The sequence below is a fragment of the Pomacea canaliculata genome, linkage group LG8 (assembly GCF_003073045.1).
Source record: "Pomacea canaliculata isolate SZHN2017 linkage group LG8, ASM307304v1, whole genome shotgun sequence".
Taxonomy (NCBI): Eukaryota; Metazoa; Mollusca; class Gastropoda; order Architaenioglossa; family Ampullariidae; genus Pomacea; species Pomacea canaliculata.
In genome coordinates, this window is record NC_037597.1 from 2805022 (window position 1) to 2831222 (window position 26201).

Genomic DNA, 26201 nt, shown 5'->3' on the forward strand with positions numbered 1-26201 from the left:
TGGACGTGGGTATCAGACAGGCCGACAGGCCGTCAGGTGGTCTGTGCAGCATTGTCATAAGGCGAGCTTCCTAAACTCACATTATCATGAGACCTCCTCACCCACTCCTTCACATCCCACAATGAATGCCTACCTCAAAATTTCAGGCTAATAACGTAAACAAAATATTGTAAATCGTTTTAAAAATGTTGAAAACAATCCCAGAGACGTGAAGGACGTAGAGATCACGACAAGCCCCAACTTTACGTCGCCGGTGTACGTGACGTAAACACCCGTGTCTTTGTTTACAGGCAAACATCACAACTCACACATCGGTTAAAAGTACGGTGTTCATATTTTTGAGTGAACACTGCATTTCTCTCTAGGCGCCAGAGCAATTTATGGCTGGGACAGTCGCCAGACCGGTCACGTGATCTCAGTAAAGTGTGCAGCATGCTTCACAGAGCACGTGAACGTCAGCCTCAGTGTCATTACAGTCACGTGTCATGATCAGGCCAGACTGTGTTAGCACCGTGCTGCAAAGCCAACCACTACAAGATGTTATGACTAACACATGATGTTGCTAGAGTGGGCGGGTGGATGGCCTGGGTGGCAAGACTGCATTGTCATTACCCACCTTATCGCGGTCTCATCTCAATCGAAGGTTTTAGCATGTTCGCATCACCTACGTTTTTCGAAACGTCGAAAAGCTTCACATTAACCAAAAAACTCGACAAAAAAGGAACAGAAAGTGTAAAAGGAAGTTAATATGCCCCTACTGAGCACTGTGGGTAGTGACATGCGCACTCACTTCAGGTCGACGGAACGTCATTATTAGTCGCGGCTTGGCGTTCAGCGGGGGGTCGACAAAAGGTCCTCGGCAATGGCGTGCAAAGAAAAGCACTGGATGCTAGCGAGGCCATGGCGGCGGTGTTCGCGCTTTTGTTCTGCGAAACTTGGCGCGAGCTTGACAATTTCCTCGGTTGTCCGCGGGGCACTAGCTTTTTACGAGGTCGAACTCACTACGGGCTGCATTCATCCGTGAAAACAAAAACAATTTCCTCTTCTCCCTTTTACAGCAGCCTCCTCCCCCCACACTTTATCTTCCCCTCCCCCCCAACTCCATTGATCAGCAGAGAACGTCCTCCACCCCACCACCAACCTCCCCAACCATCCTGACATGATGACCGTCGTGGGTCCTTGCCCGCCCATTGTATGTTTATGAGGCTCGGCCACTTTGAAAAGGTCGTCCCTTTCGTTTTTGATCTGGTTATCTTGATATCTTCAGCGCTCGGGGTATTAAGCTCATTCACACTGTGGTGAAGAATTACCCAACCCACCCCGCGCGCACTCCGACGATGTTGATAAGCACATCTGGTTAGTCACACATTTGCTCTAAACGGTGTTGGAAGATTGGTCGACGCGGGAGTTGAACTCACCATCTCTTTATCTGGCTTAACTCAAAATACGATAGAGATGGAGGTGTTTCCGGAAACGCTGAGACTGGAACACAAGAGAGGGGATTGTGTCTGTGACCACTGGCCTGCCAACAGCATCACTGGACCTTGCCGCCCTCTCTGGTCTCATAACATACGCTAGGTGGGTAGGTGGTCTACATCATGGGCTGACTGATGTTAGTAACAATGGACAACAATATGATTGGCTGTTCGTTCATAAGCGTCCGACGATCTGATTAGTTCATTTTCTAGCAGCTCCTGACCTGTCAGAGGTCGATCTCCCACAATCAGCTCAACGGTTCTCGTGATCGAGTGAGCCGCAGTGTGGTGTCAGAACACATCACAAACACACGAGCAAAGATGTTGAGGTCGTCTGATCTCTGCTGTCCATCTCGCCCCATAACGACAAAAAGCTACGACTTCCTCTTTGTCTTTCATTGGCTGGCGGCTTGACTTCCAGAATGACCAGCCGAATGATCAGGGACTAGAAAACTGTCTTTTCCAATTTGGAAATTAATAGCAGCACTCGTTTGGCGAAGCAGAAGTTGTCTTGATTAGCCAGGGAAATTCTCAGACAAAGTCACAGCACATGGAAGTCACCGCCAACTCTTTGTTCCATGCCGAGGGCTGGACCGGAAAAAAGCAACGGAAAATTACAATCTTTGTCGGTCTGTTTATGCTCATGAAAGCTGTCCCTGAATAAATTGGCAAGAGGCGTGAACCGACGACTGACTGGGGGTGGCAGAGGAGTAGGATAAAGGGGCACTCGGGGTGATGCTGGGTATGACGGGATGGGAGGACAGGCGAGAGCCTATCAAGCAGCTTGAGCAGCCACGAGATCAGCGATGAAACAGGCGCTCATTTCGTGCGAGTCGTCATCAAACAGCCCTTGAAATTGTCCTTCCTTATGGAACGCGTTCTAGAGTAATTTCCCTTTTCTGCTTCTCCGGCTGCTGTCGAGGGTAACGATACGTGGCGGGAAGGCTGACCTCGTCTTTCTCGTTAAAGCTTTTTTCTTCACAAAGGGGAGGGGGAAGGGGATGGGACCCAGGAGGCAGTGGAGGGGGGTGTTTCTATCAAACATGCGAGAGATAATAGCGCGTATCATAGTCACGGCCGTGCCTATCGACGTGTGAACAATCAGTCAACCATGACTCAGTAACAACATACTGGGACTACAGGAGGGGACTTTCTACCCGTCTAGCTTTGAAATAAGCCTTTTTATAGCCACTTAGCATTACTGTGGGAACGTAGCGAACCTTTAAAGAAAGTTTGCGTGTGTGTGTGGCTGGGGAAGGTACTCTGTGTGAGTGTGTTCTAACATTATTAAACGGTTTGAAAGTCTCCATCTCTCCTGCACGACGAGACATTCCTTGCCTATCATTCGCGATGCGTTAATGTAATTATTTCAAGAGCAGAATTAAGCGAATGCAATTATTTATGATGTACTAACTTGATGGTCACACTGAAATGGGTCGTATAAACTGGAACACACCAGCAGCTGACGTCAGCGAGGGCACAGAATGAGTTCACCCAACAGTAGGATGAAATAGGCTCAAACATTGTTATCGACATAAAATCAGCATATGGTGTCTGGTGTTACCACTCCTCTCCACCGCTGACCTGAGGCAAGGACAAAACATGTAACAAAACTCCCTGGGTCGCTTCCCCTGGTAGCATCAAACTCACTTCCGGAAGTTATGCTATCCTTTAATACCTCCAGGTACTGTAGCTCATAGGTGAACAGATCAGACGGTGTACAGATTATTACTCCGCCAGTCCTTGCGCACCACAGACATGAGATGTTGTCACTACAGAGGTCGTAGTCGTAGTCGACACAGAGCCATGAAAGTGATAGTCACCGATGTGAGACACGTGGTCACCACAAAAACCTTACAGACGTACTTAAGACAGTCTTACGGTTAGTAACGTGCAAATGTCACCAAAACTGTGGCATCATGGGACGGGGAGTCTTTGTGATTGACAGGAGGGCGTTGCCGACCAGGAACACAGTTTGAGTGCATTGATTGAGGGGTAGGTAATGCTGCATGCACTTTGTCACACAAGTCAGCATGCAGGTCTCATCACCCTATGAAGATCGCTGCAACTCTCATTTTTCTCAATCTTTTTCAAAGAGACAGTAGAATCTTCACATCCCCACCTCCTCGCCATGACTGACTGACAAAACCCGACACAAGAAGAGCCTGGTGGTGAATTGTGCCGCTTAGCAGGTGGAGTTATCGGACTTCTGGAATACGCCACATATGCGTCGATGCGTCGATGCACACAATTAAACCTCTTAAGATTATTAGCATGCCTGTCCATATCGTATTAATTAGTCTGCTGCGTTGTCAGTCTACTACTCCATCGTCTTTTTCCCATCACCCAAGAGCCAAAAGCCACATGCAATGTCGTCCATAACCATCTGAGCCCTTGCAATACAAATTGAAAACAAAATTAAAATGAAATATAACAAAGTACAGGATAAGTAAGTAAAATATGGAAAAATTAATAAAATTACGAAATCAAATTTTTAAAAAAAAAACTTTGGCGGCTGGAGAGTTACGTGCGGATAGAATGCAGCTTGACAGTAGCTAAAAGAACCCCGGGTGACCACTAACAAACCACCAGCCTCCGACAAACAAGAGGGAAGCGCTCGGTAGTGTAGTGGTTACAACACTCGCTTGGGTTGGCCGTCGGGTGTTTTCTCCGGGTACCCAGATTTTCTTCCCCCTCCTTCATAATGCGAAATCATCTTTAAGTGGAAACACTTTTCCGCCAAACCAACCAGCAGCCAACGAGGAACAAGCTCTCACCTTAACTTTGTAGCGGCCGACTAGTCCTTGGACAGTTGACGAAGTGCAGCACATGGCGCCACCATCACCATGGCGACGTGCGAGTTGACCTTGCCTTGATGATGTTAGGTCCACCCTCACACCACGTACATCACGTAAAGGGTTCGCCGCGCCAGGGTACATTCCACTGAAGTACGTCACACAGTCCGTGGCGGTCCACCTGAAATGATGTCATTACCTCAACTAATGAGCGAAAAACTGACCACTATGGCACATTAACACACACAAACACACTAATAAAAATACACATAACTCACTAATGGACGAGGGCTATAGCTAGCCCCCAGACAGGTGGACTGCTATTCATTCAATCAGCTGCGTGTAGGGTTATTAGCAGAAGACAGCAGGTGTGTCGGTTATCAATGTTTCAAGTACCCTCAGCTTTACACACATACATTTGTTAGATATTTGAGAAGCACGACGGATTTGATGATGATTACCTCAGAAAATCCAGTAGATACATGACATACTTGTAAAATATGTCACAAGAATCAGATAGGTAGATAGGGTTTATCACTAGAATCAGGTACCTACAGTATGCGCTCGTTATTCTATTTATATGCTATTCGGATGACATCCTCAGAATTTTCATCTCCATATTTATTAATATCTCTCTCATCACCAAGTACGAACAAGTGTTCGTTGGCTATTTTTTTATCGACTTGTTGACGAATGGAACGAGCGGCACGTGCCCCACAGTCAGTGGTCGCCTGATTTTGCATCAGTCTCGTGATCATCTGCGTTTTGTTTTCTGACTTTTGGACTCAGGTTTGTAATGGAGCGAGCCAAGATACATTTGGCACACAAACAAGGTGTGTTGCTACACATGTAAAGTAAGCGAGTACTTCTCTCGACATCACTTATCAGCATTACGCATGCCAATCATAGACATAATCACGAGCAAAGCAATATTTCAGAGAGAATGTCCACTTAGCTCAGTTCTACAGTTCCCATCCATCCCTAGCCCATCTTTTCCCTTCCCTCCCTGTCCACGGCGACAATGCAGATTGTTATCACTGTCAGCCAGCCGATCAAGGTGACTTAGCGCAGAAAATCTGCTCCTCGCCATTTGTTAACTCATCGATTTCTCCTGACGACTTTCTCCGCATCGCACGTCACACAGTGTTCTTCTACTTCCTCTCCATCGCTCGTCACATCCGGGAACTTGCATGTTGTGCACCATTTCGCGAAGCAACGATGAACCTGCAGCAGCAGGGTATTGTCCTACCCTCCCACCTTCAGTCGTGGTGTGAGTCCCTCCCACATCTCAGGCATCTTCCTCATCTACACTATCTACCCACTCTACCGTCTAACCCTCACTCCTCAAAATATCCCTCCCACCAACACAGTGAGAGACTACACACACGGATCGAAAAGTTATTTTAAGGTTTGTTTCCACTGATCATCAAACAGCCAAATATGTTCAGTTATAACCGACAAGACACAATCCGTCACTACAGGATTGATCCTTCAAGCATGAGTGCGACGAATCATTTTGTTCAATCAAAGGAGTGTGCATGGAATCTGGCTCCTCGTGTTTCAAGGGGGAAAAAAGATAAAAAAAATAAAATAAACGGTAAAGGGTCGTTTAATTTATGGCGGGGGAAAAACTGGAATCTTGATGTTAGTATCTTCCGCTTTCGGGTCTGAACACGACCTAAGAAGACGGACGTACAGTAGCAGATCTCTTGCATGACCAGCCTCTGAGTCAACCAGAGCAACGAGCGCTAGAAGCAAGGATGACAAAATGGACGCAGACACCGCCGGGTCTGCACACAGTCACCGACTAGTCTACAGACACTCAGTTGGTCTCCATACAGACACCGACTAGTCTGCAGGTACTATTTAGTCTACACACAGTCATCGACTAGTCTGCAGGCATTATTTAGTCTTGCACACAGCCATCGACTAGTCTGCAGGTACTATTTAGTCTGCACACAGTCATCGACTAGTCTGCAGGCACTATTTAGTCTTGCACACAGTCATCGACTAGTCTGCAGGCACTTTTGTAGTCTGCACACAGTCATCGACTAGTCTGCAGGCACTTTTTTAGTCTGCACACAGTCATCGACTAGTCTGCAGGCACTATTTAGTCTGCACACAGTCATCGACTAGTCTGCAGGTACTATTTAGTCTGCACACAGTCATCGACTAGTCTGCAGGCACTATTTAGTCTTGCACACAGTCATCGACTAGTCTGCAGGCACTTTTTAGTCTGCACACAGTCATCGACTAGTCTGCAGGCACATTCAGTCTGCACACAGTCATCGACTCGTCTGCAGGCACTCGGTCTGCATACAGACACCGACTAGTCTGCAGGCACTATTTAGTCTGCACACAGACGCGACTAGTCTGCAGGCACTATTTAGTCTGCACACAGACATCAACTGGTTTCCATCCACACAGACAAAGCCTAGTCTGCAGGCACCACCTGCTCTTCAACACACAATGTCTTTTAGTCTGCAGACACCCCTTGATCTCCACGCAAGATGCCACCTAGCCTGTAGACACTCCCTGGTGTTTACACCAACTGGTTGATCTCAACACCTATTGGACCTGCTCTTCACAAAATACCTATCGGTCTCACATTTGGCATCTCTCCTCAAAACAGTTATCGCAGCTCGAGCATCATCATTTTCTTAGGCTGTCAAGGCAGACAAAAAATGCATTTGTATTTTGTTACACGGCGTTTCACTTAAATAGAAATTTCGCCCTTTCTCTGTGCAAAAAAGCACAAGAATCGATCCACCAAAACAGTCAGTGAACCTGTTCTCATTACGAAATGCAGTTTCATGCTGTATCCAGGCATGTTTACATTCAACGTCATCGTATTTTCTCCTGTCACTTGTCTAAATGAATGGAAAAAAAACCCAACCCCAACATATCTGGTACCTCACATCGCAACTGAGTTCTTTAATGGGCTAGTGTTTTATGTGTGGCACAGTATGACAAGCAAAAAATAGTTATTTCTTCAAAACATGTAAATTAAATCTTCTTCCACTCTTGAATCAAATGGCCGAGGGAGGACCCGCTGGCTGATTTGCTGAACCAACTGAACTCAGTCTTGGCTGACTGCTCCCGGCTTTCCCGCTGATGAAGCTGAAAGATGACATCGCAACAGAAAACATATTTTTGCCACTAAATTCTGCACTAGGGGGACATTTTAATAAGCCCTGTTATTTCCGATCATATTCCACACACACCCAAGGAAACAAATTGAAATAGAGAGGTGAGAAACATAGGAAAATAGTGACAAATTTTATTGGATTTAACCGTTGCCTACACTCAGCAGGAAACCAACAGGCTAATGAACATTTAAATGGTGGGCTAACGATAAGCCCGACACTTCTTTTTTTAAAAAAAGTTTTGCTGTAGTCATTAGTTTCTGCAGTAACATTCATTGACATTTTGTCTATGCGAACTGGCCAAAGCAGAACTTTGCTCTTTGAAAAATCTGTCTTCTCCGTTCACTTCTTGACAAGAGGGCACAGCACATCAGCTAAAAGCTAAATGACTTTTAGCCAGACCAGAAATAAAAATGATGGAAAATTCTTTGCACAGCAGCCGAGCGCTAAAGGTCGGCCCATAACTCAGCGGCAATCACACGAGGGCTGTTAGTCGCGGACAGACCCAGAATTCTGCGATTATCCCAACAAACCCGACTACTGGGCGAAGAAAATAAAGAACGTACCCCAGACAAACATATTATAGTTTCCCTCCCACTGCTACGAAGGCCTCGTTTTTCAACGTGACCCTGTTATCTGTAGGGTCCTTTCTCACGCCTCCTGAGATCAAAACAAATCATGGCGCTGGATACTGACAAGGAGTCAAAAGCTGCGCCTGCCTCGCGCTACACAGCCATGGTGGGCAATAAAGTCACGTGTCTGACCCTTGGTCCACAGCTTCCATATTTTTCCCCCTAGCGATGGCGAGTCAGGCCGGAGAGGAAGATAGATGGGACACCAGCGACAGGACACGTGCAGGGTGGTGATACAACTTGTTCTACACGATCCTCGCAGACCCTCGAAATCAGCCTGCACAGTGGTAACACCGCAAACAACATATATATACCGCGAAACAGAGGTAATTTATCTCTCCTGCTGAGTGTATCACCTTCTGCACGCGAAACGAGAAAAAGTCCTCGAAAGGGCCGTCGTTATGAAGCAGGGTTAAGGTTACCCAAAGGTTAGCAATGGACCGGAAGTCCTGCACGGTGCTGTAACTATAAACAAACATTGTCCCAGGAGGTCAATTAATCTAGAGGCATCCTTGTTGTGTATGGTTTACGGCTATGGCTGCAGACAGCTTGCTATTGCTATTGTACAGTGTTCCCTCGTTTATCGCGGGGGATAGGTGCTATGATCAGCCGCGATAAACATTTCGCGAAATAGGACATACATGATGTAAACAATATCATGTGAGTGTAAAGTAATATAGTAATCATGGTATTAATACAGTACAATAACAAGTAGTGTAAAAAAATTATAACTGTACTCAAAGAAACCCCAAAAAACTGATGCGAACTGGCTGCGAGATGGGAGATAACAATCATGGCTCGTCGCTTACGCATAGCAATGGATTTCTCATACACAATTATTTCTTTCTTTCTACAAAATAACCATGGTATTTTAATAGAAATACAAATATAGCTACATTTTTCATCTTTTTCCTGTTGAAATATCTATGGTATTTTGTAGAACGATAATTCCCAGCACGAAAATATCGATGGATACTTCACTCGAGAAAAACCGCGAAGTAGAAAATCCGCGATAGATGTGTATATATAATGAGTGGGGATAAAGCAATCCAGGGGCTATGGAACGTACTTCTGGTTCATAACTTCAGCCCCAGACGGCAGCCTTATGTCCCCGCTACACTTTGTCTTGCGGACGTTTTATGTGGTGTTTCAGATCCTTGTTTACACCAGTATTTCGCCGAAGCATGCCTTAGCTCTTTCACCAGACATCTGATAGCCCACTGGTTTGTCCGCTGACTTTTTTTATATCTTTGTTTTTCTAGTTGTGACGAATCACGAAGTTAATTCGTTTGTTTGCGAGGTAAAATGTGCTGCAACAGCAGTGAAGCAAACGCAATAACGTAGGTCATGCGCATGCGCCGCAAGACACGTCAGGACGTCACCTTGCTCAACTCGCCATGACCCTGGTTTTAATGGCTTCTGTAACACCGATCTTTGTGTGTGATCTTAATGTGCAGTCTGTGACAGCGGGGAACACCACAAGGCTAGAATTATGCCTCGTATGATATGATCTCCGATGACGGGTTTAGCGGTGTTCATTCCAATAATCCATTACTGTTCACAGCTAATATTACTGCCATTAACATCTTGCTAATTATTATTTTATGAAGATATTTGATAATGCAAAAAAAGAAGGCCAGTTCACTCTTCATGTAAAAAAAAAATGACTAAGATTTGTAGATTGTATTTTTAGTCTTTGGGAATAATAAGAGTTTATATTATATTGATAGAATAAAAATATAATATTTTTAGTCTTTAGCTTGAACAAGAAAGAAATGACATGATTTCGGAAAATAAATTCCACAAACTAAAAGCTTCTTTCTCTATGTGCATCCAACAACAATGATAATTCAGACCTTGGAATCCTTTGATTTCTATGTCGTGAATAATGGAAAGTGTTGTCTAATCATGACAGTTTGTATGCAAAACTCTTAGTTTTACTGTTGATATCTGAAAGAAAAACACTGCAAGAAAATGTAATGATGAATTGTAATATTCAACTTCTATCTCATTCTGTGCACAACTTTCTAACACGTGTGTAGTTCACGTTTCACGATTCAAGAAGTAAAAATGTGGCTCACACTATTATCGCTTTAGCAGCTAACAGCGGTTTCTCACATCAAGTCGTTTCTTCTTTTTGTTATTTTCAAGTCACTAGAAGCGGTTAACACCCGCTGTACCCATCAGATGAGGTCCACATCACAAAACGCTCAACAGCTAGAGGGGAAAGAAAAACTTTTAATTTCGAGGAGAAAATTATGAGGCCAAGAAAATGTTCATTCTCACGTAACAGAGTCTCCGAGCTGCACGCTGCCTAAATACTAAGACAAGCAGCTGCTTAAAAGCGCCCCCTATCTGTCACAGCGAGTTGTCACCCGCGAGTCCTCAGCTTGTCCTCGAGTGTCCTTACCGCCCCTGTGCCTACACACTCGACTTTGCTAATCACTAGATGGCGCTATATGCACGGCTGGGTCCCAGTACTTGCAACGGTTTCAGATGCCATTTTCAAATAAAAGCTGTAAGTGAAAATGAAGTCTGGACGATCGGTGTTTGCGGACTCCCTGAAACGATCGCTCAGCCGGAACAAAAAGTGTGTAGCCAACCGAACAGCAGTCGTCGTAATCTGAAATTGCGTTTGTCTTTTTGGCCTGCACACTTGACATGTCGCAAGAAGTGTGCTGCACGCTGCATGCAAGAGAACTCAGACTGAAAGGCAAACGCGGTCTGTGTGGGAGGCGGGGAAGCGGGGAGCACGGTGACGTCCAAATTCTTCAAACCCTCGTCCCACTCTCGCCCTTGAATGTCAAGTTTTGATGAATGACCTAAAATCTCATCTAATTGCTACAGCCACTTCATGCATACGGCCTCGAGATCATCAACTCGCCTGTGTGGCAAGAAGTACCCGGCTCCTCACGGCCTCCAGACAGCAGCCCCTCACCGCTGCGAGAAGCAATCCAATTACAAAAAGTACTTTTCCACTTCACAGTCTTCGATCTCATACAGGAGAAAACTGTTTTAGGGCTAATGGCCACGCAGAAAGAAAAGCGCAACTAAGAATCAATAGAAAGGGTTTATTATCTAGTTTTACTTACAATATGCCAGACAGACCATACAGTTGACCCGCTATTCGTGTCTGTCTCTTAAAAGATAGAAAAAGAACAGGAGTGAACAAAGTTATGTAAGAGGGATCAGTGAGGGTCTGTGAGAGGGGATCGGCGAGGGTCTGTGAGAGATTAGTGAGGGTCTGTAAAATATCAGTGAGGGTCTGTGAAAGAGATTGGCGAGGGTCTGCAAGCTGGGATCGCGAGGGTCTGTGACAGAGATGAGTGCTATAGATAGCAATCGTCAAGGATACATAAGATTGAAATATACGGCAAACTATTACAAATCACACACTGTGACACACACAGTGACACACTGTGACACACACAATTTGTCTGACACACTGCCACACACGACTGTCTTTTCCTCCGCTTCCTTAGCTTCCATTTCCCTCCCTCCTCAGACTGTTCTCTGATTGGTGGTAGTGGGGAGGGTAGTGGCTGTCAGTGGGCGAGGGCGGGCGGCGTGACGTCAGTAATTAGGCCACAGAGTGAAGTGGAGGCCCTGATGATGGTGGCCGAACCCGACACGTCACCCAGCGCAAGGAGAAGGCAGCGCGCGCGAGTCACCGTTGCAAATGTCAAGGAGGTCAGGCATAGACTAGGGAGTCTTCGCTTTTTATCCCGGGGAAATCAATGTAGACGTAATTTTTCAATTTCTGGGGAACATCGGGGGGATCGACCGACCGAAGGCCTGTCTGCCTTGCTTAATCGCTCGTTGCACTTAGACCAGGAATATTTCTTCTCTGCCAGCTTAAGTCTGAGGCTGCGGCGTGCCTAATGCTGTCCAACTGCTTCTGAAAAAAGTGGGCTTTTAAATGTTATAACCGACCACGATAAAAACCGCAACATGACACTTGCAAAACTCCAGATGTCTGTCTATATAACTGTAGGCACTCTCACACACACAAGAGTTACTTGTAATACAAATACGTATGAACGCGACAAACACACAGAATCACGTGTAAGGTGTTTCCTCTATAAAGAGATTTGTTACACACGGGGTATTATGGCGGATGTCAAACTAGTGAAAGTCCCGTACACCACGACACCCCCCACCCCAAAAAAAAAAGAAAAAAAGAGAAAGAAAACCAACCTAAAAGCTGAACTCCACAAAATAATTCCACTTTTCTTTACCATTCGACAAAAACGAGTGAGACAACTTTGCACTCTGAAAACTCCATTAGCTTTTTCGGGGCTGGTCAATGGCTCTCACACTCTGTCACATTGCGTGGGTGCATGCCTCCATTAACGCAGGTTTCTCAGCAAATAAACAAGGAGAAACTTTTAGTCTTCAACTAGACGTCTGCAGCAACGGTGCCGCCACAACCTCATCCGCTTTTGTGTTGAAGAAAGGGAAACTGCTTGGAAACCCGCGCCATAGCCTGGTGATAGTCTGAGATATGGTGTGACATGCGTGGTCTGGTGATAATTTGAAGATAAAGTGTGACATGAGTGATCTGGTGAACCTTGACGTGATTCTTTTCAAATCCTTCGTCCCAGTTTGTCGCAAAATTTTAACATATTTCTTGTTTAAATAAAAAAGATGATTTCACAAACTGGACTGAACATTGAAGGTGGTATCAGGCCACCCGTAACGTCTGGTTAACGAGGACAATGTGCGGGTTCAGGAGAAAACCACTCATTTGGTTGAAATCAGACTGTTTATTTCCTCTTGTCACCCTCTCCATGCGTCATCCATATAACGGAAATTGTGATGAAATCATTAAACATTCTGGTCTCTGATTAACCGCTCGATATCACGTGATCGAGTCAAACTACAATAATCGAAAGCAGTCAGGTCACAGAAAGCTAAGTATATGTAATCCACCAAAGGAAGTCAGGACACAGCTCGATAAGAGCAACGGGTTCTGGCGGCACTGGCCTGACCACAAGGTTCTGCTAACTGTCGCCACGTCACAAGATGCACGTGCTTAACCCATCGCAAGCCATTCCTGTGATTAGCTTCTTACCTCTCATACAAATATGGGCGTGCACCACAGATCTCGAACTTTCTTTCACAAAGTACAGTTACCCAGAAGAAAGCGATCACCAACTATATTGTAACACCGCTGACTGTTCGGCCATCGCAGCACTGGCGCCATGTGCTGAAGACATCATGGAATGTGGACAGCACAGAGTGGACATGGAGTGGAGACAGCGCCAGTCATGGAAAATAACAGCCCTCTAAGCACAACTAAACACCGATACCTATCTGTTTGGTGCCAGTGTGGGATCCCCGTCTTTGGTCCTTAAACATCAACCGTCACTGTACTGGTGACGGGCGCTAACCCTTGCGTCACCGGGCCACCCGCACAGTACAGAAAAAAATCGTCCACTAGACATATATATATATAACCAGCTTATGTCATGTATATGCTGTACTGTCAGTCACATGTATCGGCATCCTGTATGTTCCTTTAGCATCCTCTTGGTGGTCTCCGAAGACACTGCGAGTCCTCCGAGGTCGTCATCGGCAGCTGATGGCTGAACATAGTTCAGTCTTTAGTGGGCCACCCAATCCCTAGGTGACATATTTAGTTTTTAGAAAGTTTTTTTTACGTCCTATGAATAATGTTTCTGCATTTTAAACTGTCCATACATGTGTGAGAGAGAGAACGAGATTGCGTGTGGTCGCACGTGTGACAATGAAAACAAAGAACAGTCTGGTAAAACCAGTTTACATAGCACAGTATGGCTGTGTGTGTTTTATGTATGCTCAGTTTAGAGTGAAGCAGCTGAGCACTGACATAGCGGAACATAACAGGCACAATCATTCATACTAAAATGCTGTCCTCAAACATTTTTCATACAATATAAAATGAATTATCAGTAAAACCTGATTGTCTAGAGGAGACTCTAGAGGAGGTTGTTGACAGCTCACAGACATCGCGTATGTGTCGGCATCCACACGTGATTCCACACACAAACACGAAATTTCCAGGAAATAGATTCTAGGTGCTTCCATCAGCGGTGACATTTAAGCTCGACACGTCTTCTGCATCAGGATACGGAATTATCTGCCGCTTGTACCGCCGCCATGACTTCATGCGCGAGTCACGTGACTTTCATTTCCTGCATTATTGTGAGAAGTTTGGATGGCGTGTGTGTGTGTGAGCTTGTTTGTGTGTGTGTGAGCTTGTGTATGTGTGTGTGTGAGCTTGTTTGTGTTTGTGTGTGTGTGAGCTTGTGTGTGTCCCACAGGCATGTCTGTGAGAGATGTGGATGACGTCATTAACAGGTAAAGGGCACTAATCCAAAATACAGTTAGCTCCCATACAACGAGCCTCTCGAGGTGTGAACTGTGAACAAGCCTGCACATTGTAAATGCATCACAGGAGATTAGCAGCGGACATTGCATTGTGGGAAGAGGCTTTATTACCGCAAACGTGCAGCAGGAGGAGCATGCATGCTCGTGCAATCAAGTCAACATTGACGGACGGGTACAGCGAACACAGGCTTGTTTACAACGCCGCATAGATTCGGGACATAAATAAGCAATTTAACTGCAAACAAGACTTTAAATGATTCACAGCAATCTTAAGACAATATATAAACTTCAAACAGCAAATAAAACGCTTGTGTGAATAATGTCAGGGAGGAGGAAGACACACCATTTAAAAAAAAAAAAAAGACAAAATCTACATCGATTCAGTCACGTGATGAAGAATTGGTTTCATGTGTTGAGCAGTCTGCGTGTTTTTAAAACAAATGTTTGTCGGTGTTCATGTTTCCTGTATTAGTATCCATATTAACAGCAAATTTATTGGCATTGATTGTCGCAGTATTCGTGTTAGTAGTAGACGGATTATTGATGTTAATTAGCGGAGTCCATGTTCATTGTCGCTGGCTTCCCTTGCGATGGTGTCTGGAGGTCGGTGCCCCGCACCAGTGATGCCAGAGCCTGGTACACATCACACAGCGTGCGTCTGCCCATGAATCATCCTGTCCTCAGAGAGTCTGTGCCCTGGTTACCTTGCCTTCGCCACGCACCAGTGAACCGCCCCCATCCGGGGACCTCCTGTTGTCCTGTCACGCCTGACTTACTCTGCTCTAACCGCCGCATACATCCTCAGTCGAGCGAGCAGCACGGAGTGAGCTTCAGTGCGCAGGGCAGGCTAACTTCTAGTCATCTAGTGTAATGACTGCGTGGGACATGTTGGTCTCAAAGTTACTGATGGCCTTATGAGACATTATAGCCTCTCTCATAGTGACACCGTGAGATGTACTGTGACTGGTGTTGGTCTCAGAATGTTGTCTGACCAGTGTCAACCTGAAATATTCTGACAGGTGACAACTAGCACCACCGTTGATGACGTCAGAATCATGTTCCCGTGCCCAGGTGTCTGCTGCTCTCTCAACGTTACCTGTCATACAACAGCGGAAAGTACACCAGGAGATATAAACTCGGAGAATAACTTTTGTCGGTCATGTGAGAGAATTGGAATTCGCGCGTTTCTAGAATCCAGTTGCCATTTATAAACCCTGCAGCGATGGTTCCTGAAGATTTGAAGGAGAATCAATCTAGGAAGGAAAACTGTCATTACCTTGCCTGCATGGTCAGGTAACTCGTGTAAAAAATCTATGGCGGCCTGTCCAGCAGGCAAGAGTTATCGATCATCAGGCTAGCAGCTAGCTTCCCGCCAAAACGAAGAATGTCACCATGGCGCCGATAGCATCTTTCCATTGCCACAGCCACAACTCAATATCTGCTGACACGGCGCAAAGTGGCCTTAGTCTCCCCTACCCCTCCGCCAACAAAATAGTCCCCGCATCCGACAGCCATACTTTCTCTTGTCCCTGGAAATGGAACCTCGCGTGCAAGACATACCCGGGTTAGGCCCACTCTACACTACACGACACTTACTCGCACGGTGTCAGACAGGACAACAAAAGTCATCTCCCTACAGGCTCTGATCCTTCAGCTGACACCAACATCCGTTAAGTAACAACACAAAATACTGACTGAAAGACTTGACAACTCAGATATCGCGGCATGATGGTACTGGGAATAAAATGTGTTTCCATGGTAATGGCATGTGTCTGCGTGGTGGGAACAATAGACGGTTACCCACCAGCAGTTCTCGTGAGAAGAATGTTTTTTTACATTATAGAAGACGGGATGTCAGCGGGTGGTGAGTCTGGGGTTAATAGCGTCACTTCCTGTCCCAGCAGGCAACAGGACCCACCCACTCCGACTGCCATCCCAGATGGACTGAGCTTACCTCCCATTTACACTGCAATCCATGCGGCAAGGGGACACAACTCAGCTGCCACAGTTTCTCGCTCACTACCTCAGCGCTTACAACGCGCTTTTCGTGTTACTGGGCCCAGCGGATCAATCGTTCACTGTTGACCATCCGAGAAATCTCTTTTTTAAAAGGAAATTTAGGCAAGAAGCCAATTTCCATTTCTATTTCACTCTCGCGCTGCTGACTGGGACTTGGTGGAGCAGACGCCAACAGAAATGTTTGCGCGCTGGGCATCTTCCGGGTGTCAGCTGACTGGGTGGATGGGTGGGAGGCGCTTTACTCGCAACTTAAGTTTCGTTGACGAAAAACAGCAGAAGTGAGGAAGCAGACGTCGTCGGTCTCCATGGCAACTGTCGAACGCGACGATCGCGTGACAACGCACTGAAACAGTCTGTGTGTCTGTGTGTCTGTGTGTGTGTTTGCAGACGCGTCAAAACGCGTTTAACCCAATTGATGAGACTAATAGGACAGAGCACACCTCCTCCTCTCTCTCTCACATCGGTGCGTGATACTCTGGCTACAAATCTCAAATGAATATTACAAATTATCAAACAAAATTAAACAATATACAAAAATAACTTTCAATTAAAATAGATTATTTTTTCTAAAAGTTGCCTTAAAAACCCTTTAAATCGCGTCGTCGCCAGGTGAAGCCCACCCCAGCCAACGCGAGCGATAATGTCCAGACACTTGCTCATCATTTTCTCATCAAATTGTCGTTAAGGCCACGTTTATCTCAGATAACCACACAGCTGTGGAGTCAGCAACACCTCGTCAGATGTGCATTGATGATTACATTTACAGCAGGCGGATAACAGCAGCCGTACGGCTAACACTTACAGAGATAGCATGCCTACCCCACCCCTACCCCGACATAAACATGCAACATACGTGCATACAACACATACACGCGCGCGCACGCACACACACACATACACGTACATGCAACACACATGCACGGACAATCAGACACACCTGTAGTGGACACCCGTTCCTGTCTCAAACACAGATACTTTGTGCTCAAGACCAAAGCACTGTTAATGGCGGCACCCGAAGGTTCGCCAGAGAAACTGATCTCAGAACGTCTACAGCCACAGGTCAAAGGTCGTTCTGCGTCACCGGCCTGTTAAAGACGCTCGGTCTACTGGAAGATAGTTGCGTCCCCGGCAACTGAAGGCAGTTTAAACTGATACCTCTGTCGGAACTTTCTTTGAACTGGTATCGTCTCACTCCGTTTTCTAAGTAGCATAAATTAAAAATGTGGTTCTCTCCCCTGTCTCCTCCCGTCCTCCACAGTGATGTATGCACGCGCTGATGTGTGTGAATGTGTCTGTGAGAGTGTTGAAACATCGCGAGCCTAAACGTGTGTGTGTGGGTGTCAATGCGTGCGCACACCAACTGATTAAGAATGGTTAAGAACAAATTTATATCCTCATTAAGGGCAAAGCGGTTCTTCGTATGTTTGCAGTGGGAGGAAAAGCCTCAGCCCTCTACTTCCGGCACCTCTTACCTTTCCCTCATAAAACAGGCTGCATCACTGATGAACGGGGAAAGGTTTTCATGGCTCTAGAATGAATTTTGACACAACAACGGACACACAACCATTGAGTCAGGACACAGCAGCAGCTGCTGGAATGTTTCGTGACAGCTGGCAGACATCTGACAAGAGCACAGCTGTGACAAGTCAGCTCCTCCACGTGCTGTGACGTAATAACAGCTGTACCAGTTGTACTGACAGGGTGTACCCGGCTACCAGCTGCCATCAATACCTGTCAGTGGCTGCTTTTGACTTTGCAGCATCGTCAGTGCTTTGTGTACATCACCGGCAAAGGTCAGCGTGGACAATAAGACAGCGGGAGGTCACGAGCTCTGGGATGCAGTGCAAGGAACTGGGGCTAGGGGAGAAAAGTGCCAAGCACCGCCATCATCGACTGTATAACGGAGAGATGAAGTGTAATGAGGTTTGTGTAACAATGAGGATTTGTTTCCATGCAGTTGATGCAAAGGACAGACGGGGGGTATCAGGAGGCCCCTGGCATCTGTGTCACGAGCCGCGACGAGAGAAGGAGAGGGAGCCTGAAGGAAGCGGTCAGTCTCGGGAGGAAGATATCGCCGCAGGGGGTCCCGTCCGAGCGTCCACATCTTTGTAAACATTTCCCCTCCCACACGCACCCTCCTCACCTACTACCCTCCCCTCCTCACCACACGAACCCTCGACACGTGTCCATCTCGGTCTTGTAGTATCAGCTCGCGCACGACGATATCTCACGTGATCGTGGAGGGGTGTGGCTCCCATCGTCAGACAGTAAACACTGCTCAGCTTGTAGGGGGAGGATCAAAGGAAAGACTGACAGCGCCAAATTAGCCTCCACCTAGCTCCAGTCGCACATCTGTGATCGATTTTCACACCTGATCGATCCAATTCGCAGACCAGTACTAGAGAGTCTTTTTGATGAAATAGTGATCAGGAGGCCGAGCGATCAGATGCAGTTGGTCGGTGGTGTTTGTCAACGATAGAAGTAATTAGAGTAAAGGCGAGGGGCAAAGGGTGGTTTCGAATCATTCTAGTTGATAATGGTTGGCTTTGACTTCCATCAATGGCGAAGACCGCTCGAGGACAGGGCAAGGGGAGTCGGGGATCAGGAGCATCAGAATAATCTTAGTTCGGACAGTCAGTATCTGAAGATTATATCCTACACTAGACAGGTAAATGTCCTACAACGTGTGAAAGCTGGTTTTCCGACCTTAAGCTCTCACCTGGAGCAATCACCAGGTGTGGCGGTCACCAGACAGTCAAATCAACATGCGACAGTCTGTATCCAAGGACACGGCCAGTCGGACTGCCGTCCCGCCGTCTTGATTCCCCGCCATACAGAGAAGTAGACAAGGTTGGGAGACAAGACGACCTAGGACGAGCCCCAGACGTAGACTCCAGTCCGGAAATCCAATTTTCCGGACACCGTAGTGACCTTTAGCACCTCGATTGTCGCGCCCTCGCCAACGTTCCTCTCTCGTCCAACAATAGTGTCATCATCATCACAAATGCTCTCATCATCACAACACCTTGCCGCGACAGAAGGCTCGGTCCAGTGGCAATATAGACAAGGAAAACTGTTAAAGAGACTGGCGATGGAGGAAAGTAGCCGGGGACGGAGGTGTAAATCTCAGCGGCGATAACTCGGTAAGAACGGGCGTCCGCGATGGCTCAGTGGGACTGGCCTTTGCTTCCCCACCAGCGCAACAACTACGGTTGTGTGGCCCCCCCTGTGACATCCTCGTGTGAACTCTAGGCGCTGGAAATCCACTCGAGGCTTGTGGGAATGCAGCGGGCATGCTAACGATGTTAGGGGGGAAGCGGGATGATGATCGGCGACTGTAATATGTTGACTGTTGTATGATTGTGTTATGTGTGTTGGTTGGTCTGTGAGTGCATCATGTTGATTGATATAGTAACATGTTGACTGTTATGTAGCGTGTTGATTGTTATGATATAGTAACATGTTGACTGTTAAGTGATTGAAGGATGCTGGTTGCTATGTGATTGTAGCATATTGATTGTTATAATATAGTAACATGTTGACTGTTAAATGATTGGAATATGCTGGTTGTTTATGATTGAAACATGTTGACTGTTGCGAGTTAACATTTGTCTTTGCCCTCCCCCCCTACCGATGCTACCCTACTATTGATGCTGCTGTTGCCGTTATCACTGATCACCACCACCACTATGACCACAACAAACGTAGTCTGGTGTTGAGGTCGACTTGGCGCATGCGTCAGTACCACAAGACTCAGTGCAGGGACAGTTCAAACCTTCGCCCACCTGGTTTCTAAGGACGGCCTTTGTGTAGAATAACAAAATAATTTTGCTTGTAGTACTAGCAGCCCGGTCTCTCTCACTACAACTTGTCTCACAAGACCACGGGCTGTGATGCTGGTGCCACTGCGGTCACACCTTACCGCCGCCTGTGACCTGAGCGCATCTCGCCGACATCTTCATGACGTCAGAGACTTGCAGCCCTCGCCTCGTCCTCCCATCTTCAGCAGCTTCCTAATTCGTTTGTCACAGGCAGGTTATCCTCCGCACACCCACCATTCTCTTTCAGCGGAAAATGTCGGGCAGCCTTTGTTATTTAGGTCAGAATAAAAGTTCAGTTGGAAGACCAACTTTTGCTAGTTTGTTCACAAAAAAGATTTATTTCCGACCGTCCGTTTATTATTTTTGTCCAACATACACCAGTGCTTCGCGGAGTATCCACGTGTGTAATAATTGAGTATCAAGTAGAGCCGGTAGAGGAGCTGTTGTAGATTATTCTAGACGTCAGTAAAATAAATACCGCCTGGAGACAAAGCAACAGCGCGTGCAGTCCCAAGAAAAGAGTTTTTACAAAGAGCGACAGAAGAAGTGGGCCAAGAGGACAGCACGCGCTCTATTTGTGGACAAGAAAGGTGAGCTTCGCGGGCGGCCGGCCTTTCAACTTACCGTCTGCGACAATCACCAGACAAACCGGCCTCGTGACGACACAAAGGGCGGCCCCAGCTCCCTCCCTCTCTCGTTCTCTCCATCCTCATCGCACGCGACACGTCACAGTGTCTTGAAGAGTGCTGTCCCTTCTCTCTCTCTGTACACCAGCGACCCCGTGCACGACAGCACCAACATGTAATCACGTTCGTGTCAATACTACCAGTGAACTTGATCTGTAAACAATGGCTTTGTATGGTAAGTATAATTATTATTACTGTAAACAATATCAAAAGCTTACTTACTGTGAGGCAGTAATCCTTTGTTTGTCCACACCGTGTAATTCCACTTCGCCACACTCCTAGATTTTTTATTTTACTTGGTAGTTAAAGCGAGTTGACGGTTTACATGTTGGTTGGGTCACAAACCACACACGACGACATCACGTGACATTGAAGTTACAGGACTGTTTATAGGGCATCCTCCTTGTCAGCACTCTATTCCGACAGGAGTTGTTGCTGCGTTTGACTTATTACAATGCCAGGTTTCGAACACACACCACCGGCACAACTCCTGTAAAAACTCCAGGCTATTGATCACAGGCGGGTACAGGAACCCCGACTTTTCAGCGGCACAGGGAGTAATCCTCCAAGACTAGCTGCGTGACAGTCGATCAGGTTGAACATCTAAAGAACAAAGGAGCACGAGACTATTTTTCTTAAAGTAAAACCTTTCCTCTTGCAAATCGTCTTAAAATAAATCAGAATTTGATCCCTGCTGGTACCGACAGGGTTTTAATGCGTCTTCGTGACGAGTACCTTCAGCTATGGTTTTCTTTTCTCTCTCTCCTCGAGGGTCGGTCTCAGCAAATAGTACTCCGCCAAACCTGCGAGACTGGCTCCCCCGAAGTGCAGAAGCCTGCTACCTCCTTGGGCTATCATCCGGAGCGAGCGGAGCGTATGATACTGGCCAGCCCTGGCGCAGCTTCATTAGGCCGGCCGCACGGCACCGCTACACACCTCGCAGCTCTCAGTCCCGTTAGCCGGGCGCCCTCCTCGCCCCTCGCCACGTCTCCACATCAGGACCCGGCATCCGCTGCTCGAACCCTAACTACAGCAAGTCCGCCGCCGACACCACAACACACAGCGCTGCACGGCAGGGACACGACCGCTGTACGGCAGGCGCTCGCGCGGAGCCGCTGGCTCATCCATCTGTCTCCGGGGTCTCCACAGTTTACAGGCAGGGAGAGGAGGGAGGAGGAGAGGAGGTGAACCTTGCTACACGCTGTGACAAAAGACATGTACAGGCCGGACCATCCACGTGTCCTCTTAGTCCTCGGTGTGTGCGTGTGTTGAGGTATCTACAGTCTCATTATCATCGCCACACTCTCATTGTGTGATTGTTATGACAGAGGGCGCTAGCAGCTGGTGGATGCACGTCCTCCGTGTCTAAAAGAAGAAACATCAGTTTTGTTTGTTTGTTTTTTTTGCGCTTGGCGTTTACATTCTACAACCGGAAACTGCAAAATTCATTGGGGTGGATCTGCACTCGGCAAATTTGAGTTGGACGTTGGAGTTGTGAGCGAGCAGCTTCCGCTAGATGGCGCTGGCAGCCAACTGCTCTGGCAACTGGAAATAAAATTAGATGAGGGATTAAAACACGAGTACAATAGACATTCATGACCAAAGCCTTTTCGAGAGCAGACATGAAATTAACTTGTAATCACGATTGTAGGTGTATGCAGTACATGTCCACTAAAACACTTATTATAATTAATGTCTACAACAGCAGTGGCGCCGTCTGTAGGAGTGTCTGGCACGTGCTTACAGAGCCACACAAAATGACACACAACTCTGCACCCATGATATTATATTAACACACTGAATGTTTGACTGTTTGACTGTTTGACATAAGATTTCAAAATAAACATCTCATTGCCTAGTGACCTGGAGCAGTGAGTGGTTCGCTGTGTCTACAGAATCATATCTGGAAGGTAGAATTAAACCTTGTGGAATGTTACCTGGTCTGATAAATGCGAAAACCATCATGGCAGAGTCTCACGGTTCTCAACCTGCCATCCCTCTGCTCCCAGCTCCCGTACAGGAAACCATGGCAACCCCCAGTGAGTTGGAGCTGAAATTCGAACCCTGTGTCTGGGATTAACCCTCTACCCTTAGTGTCTCTCGCCTGAATAAGGTCAGGTCCTCAGGTAATAGTCAAGGTCTCATTTCTAGGTCACATTCAGGTCTCATCTCCAGAACACTCAATGTCCACGAGAGACAGAGATGGTGGGGAGGGGGAGGAACAGTTATAACGGTTTTCTTTTTTTGAAGAAAAACTCATTGCGCCACATCTGCTTATCAATATGGCTTCCGCCGGAGAAAGATCAAATCAGTTTGGCCTGAAGCCTGCAGCGAGGAGAGTGTGTCCTGTCATCCACAGTATGTGCAGCCATTGCACATCGTCGCAGCTAACTCGTGGTTAACTCACGGGTTGTTCACGGTTAACTCACGGGTAACTCATGGTTAACTCGCGGTTAACTCACGGTTAACTCACGGGTAACTGAAGAGAATGAATTAGACTTGGAATGTCTGAGGGCTTTGGTTAGCCATGACAGGAATGTTATATATTTATATTCTGTTTACTTTGGCGACAGAACCAGTTAATCAGCTGAGGGTTTACTGGCGGCCATGTTGTGGTTGGTTACAGGACGCGCTTCAACCGTCTGCACAGGTCACGTGACCTGTTCTTTGTCGCTGTGAATGGAGGGTTAAATGAACACCATCTTTTCAAACTCTGACATCTTTGGCTTGGAGTCCACTTACAGCAGAGATGTTGGAAAAATTACAAAATGTTGGATGTGTTGAGAAGTCTGTCTGTATCTCGTATATCCGATGACAATTATTTTTAAAAGGAGGTGGGCACATGTGGTTTTAGAACTATGTATACCTGCTCTTGAACAGCAGCAGTCGGAGGTGACTGAGTACAATTCTTCACAATTATCGCCGGAAAGAGGTTTATCTGCGTGAGCCCGAGTGGATGAACTGTCATCGTGACAATCAGCGCCATCAATACATCAGGTGAGGGGAGGCGACCCATGCTCCTCCGTGTCTGAAGCTTCGATTGCGAGAACTGATTACAGCCAGAATCTGTTCTTAATGTCAGTGGAATGCTGGGTGTGACCTTTCACCTGACATCCAGTGTATGTCCTGACTGTCATTAAGCAGCAGGAAATGTGTTTACAGTCGCCAGACAGCCAGGATATGCCGTCACTTTTACTGGTCAATATATCCCCCGGCAGTGAGGTCTTACTGTCACCAGACAGCAGGGCATATCCTGAGTATATTCTTGTGGTACTGGACAGTCCTGTCCTCAACTCACCAGACAATGGCAGCAATGATGTCAAACGATAATTAGCGTCTCTAGCAACTCTTTGCACCGAGTGGAATGGACGGTCATGGTCGCACACCCACACAAGCACACAAGACTCAAAGTCTGTTTTCAGTTGAAGTAATCACGTGTATCAGCTGCTTGACCGTTTGTTGTGACAAAAACAAGTGTGACAAAGACACGAGCTTCAGGTAATTGATGGGCTTCAGGGCCTGTGTCCTCGCCTGCCTCTCCATCAATTTTTCAGGGTCTGAAGACGAGGTTGGTTTTAAGTCCCGCGAGCATCACGCTTGACACTGTGCGTACTTGACGAGCTTCTCTCCAACAGTTGCCTCGTGTGATTCCTGCAGTCAGGCCCTCGACAGCGAGAGGCTGAGGACGTTCAGCGATGCTTAGACTGTCGGGACTGTCTGCAATGTCGGACATGGCACGAAGAGTGCAGTCCGGCCCTTGATGAAGAGACAGAGACAGCATCTTCACACCATAGACATTGTGACTACAGGACGTAACCAGGGCAACGGAGACGCAGCCAGGAAATTGGAATTCAGCTTTGTTAGCAATTTCAAGTTAAAAACTTTGCTGTTGTTTTTGAGTCCAATTTTCAACATCACTCCAGAACACCACACAGTCCGGGTGCCATGAGTTAAAAAACAAAATTCAGAAGGTATCCTTACACAAAAATGTGTGGAAATGAACAAATGGAAATGTGCAAGCAAAAAAACATTGAAGCTGAAAAACAAGAATCGATAAATATCAAAATAAGACAGCGACCATTAGAAGTAGGATAGCGGGATAGCTGGGTAGCTGGGTAGCAGTGGATAGCAGAGGAATGTGTCTGATGTACAGACAACACTTCTTGCACACGATGTTGGCGAGGGGACTGAGATTAGTGTTTTACGCCGAGTCAGCAGCTAAGGCTATAATCACCACGGCGAGGCAGCCAGCCCTGTAAACAGATGCTACATGCAGAGAAAGAACAGCGTGCCTAAGACGAGACCTGAACCCAGGACAGTCAACCTTCGCTGTCTTGGTGACAGGCGCTAACCGTTGGGCCACCGGGGTACCTGATTGCGCATGATATACTCAGAACATTATTGATAGATGTTGTACAGAGAACAGTAGTAATATTTTATGTATGTATCATAACCTCAACAGTTTTCAGAATGTGCTTATTTCTTTTTTAATTGATGACTTTTGTTTGCAGAGTGTTACTAGGCCTGAGACGTTGACGGGTTAAAAGTTGATTTTTACATGTACAGGAGTTTGTTCCTTTTTTCATTTTATGAAAGTTGTTTGTTGAATTTAATGTGAAGTGTTCTAGCCATGTTAAGCCATGAAACAACTGCTGAAGTAAGGTCTCCAAGTGTCCACATTGGTTTATCACAACTTCTCTACAAGCTTGTGTAATGATACCTCCGAACACTCTTGTGACAGACATTGTGGATAAATACAAGCACAGACATTGACAGAAATTCACGGTGACTAAGTTAATGTCACAGATGACTAATGCATCCAGAAATCCTGCTTAAACTACTGTGACATCTTCCGATGGACGTACGGGAAAATGGGGGTAGGGGTAGGAGACAGCAGAAGGAAGGACTGGGAGAGGGAGGAGGAGAGAGGATGGGAGGAAGTGCATAAGTGTGTGCTGCTCTCGACATAACTTCATCCGCTGAAACGTTTGAACTTATTGGCCTTCTCGTCAATTTACTTCTTGCCGTTCGGAACTGCAATCGATGTTCATTTTATTATACTGATGAGATTTCTTTTTTTTCAGCTGCAGACTTTTTGCACGAGTGACGGGGTATTAAGGACTTGAGAGAAACGGTATTTGTAGAGGCCTTGACATAGCTGGGCTCAGAGTGCACGCGGGAGAACTAATCGCTGGTTGGACCGCAGGCAACATTCACACGTCACGTATGTCACATTCACCTCCGTAGTGTGACTA

At 46.6% G+C, this 26201-nt stretch overlaps 1 protein-coding gene across 1 annotated transcript in view; it reads right to left on the bottom strand.

Annotated features, from left to right (window-relative positions):
* The window catches only part of LOC112570307 (kinesin-like protein KIF26A), a 143368-nt gene extending 121306 nt beyond the window's left edge, over positions 1-22062 (bottom strand). Inside the window, exons 1-2 of the mRNA XM_025248690.1 lie at positions 21169-22062; positions 4253-4451 (exon numbers count right to left, since the gene is read on the bottom strand). Of these exons, the coding sequence (XP_025104475.1) occupies positions 4253-4414 (162 nt within the window). The 5' untranslated portion in view covers positions 4415-4451; positions 21169-22062. The remainder of the gene's footprint in view (positions 1-4252; positions 4452-21168) is intronic.
* Positions 22063-26201: the final 4139 nt, after the last annotated feature.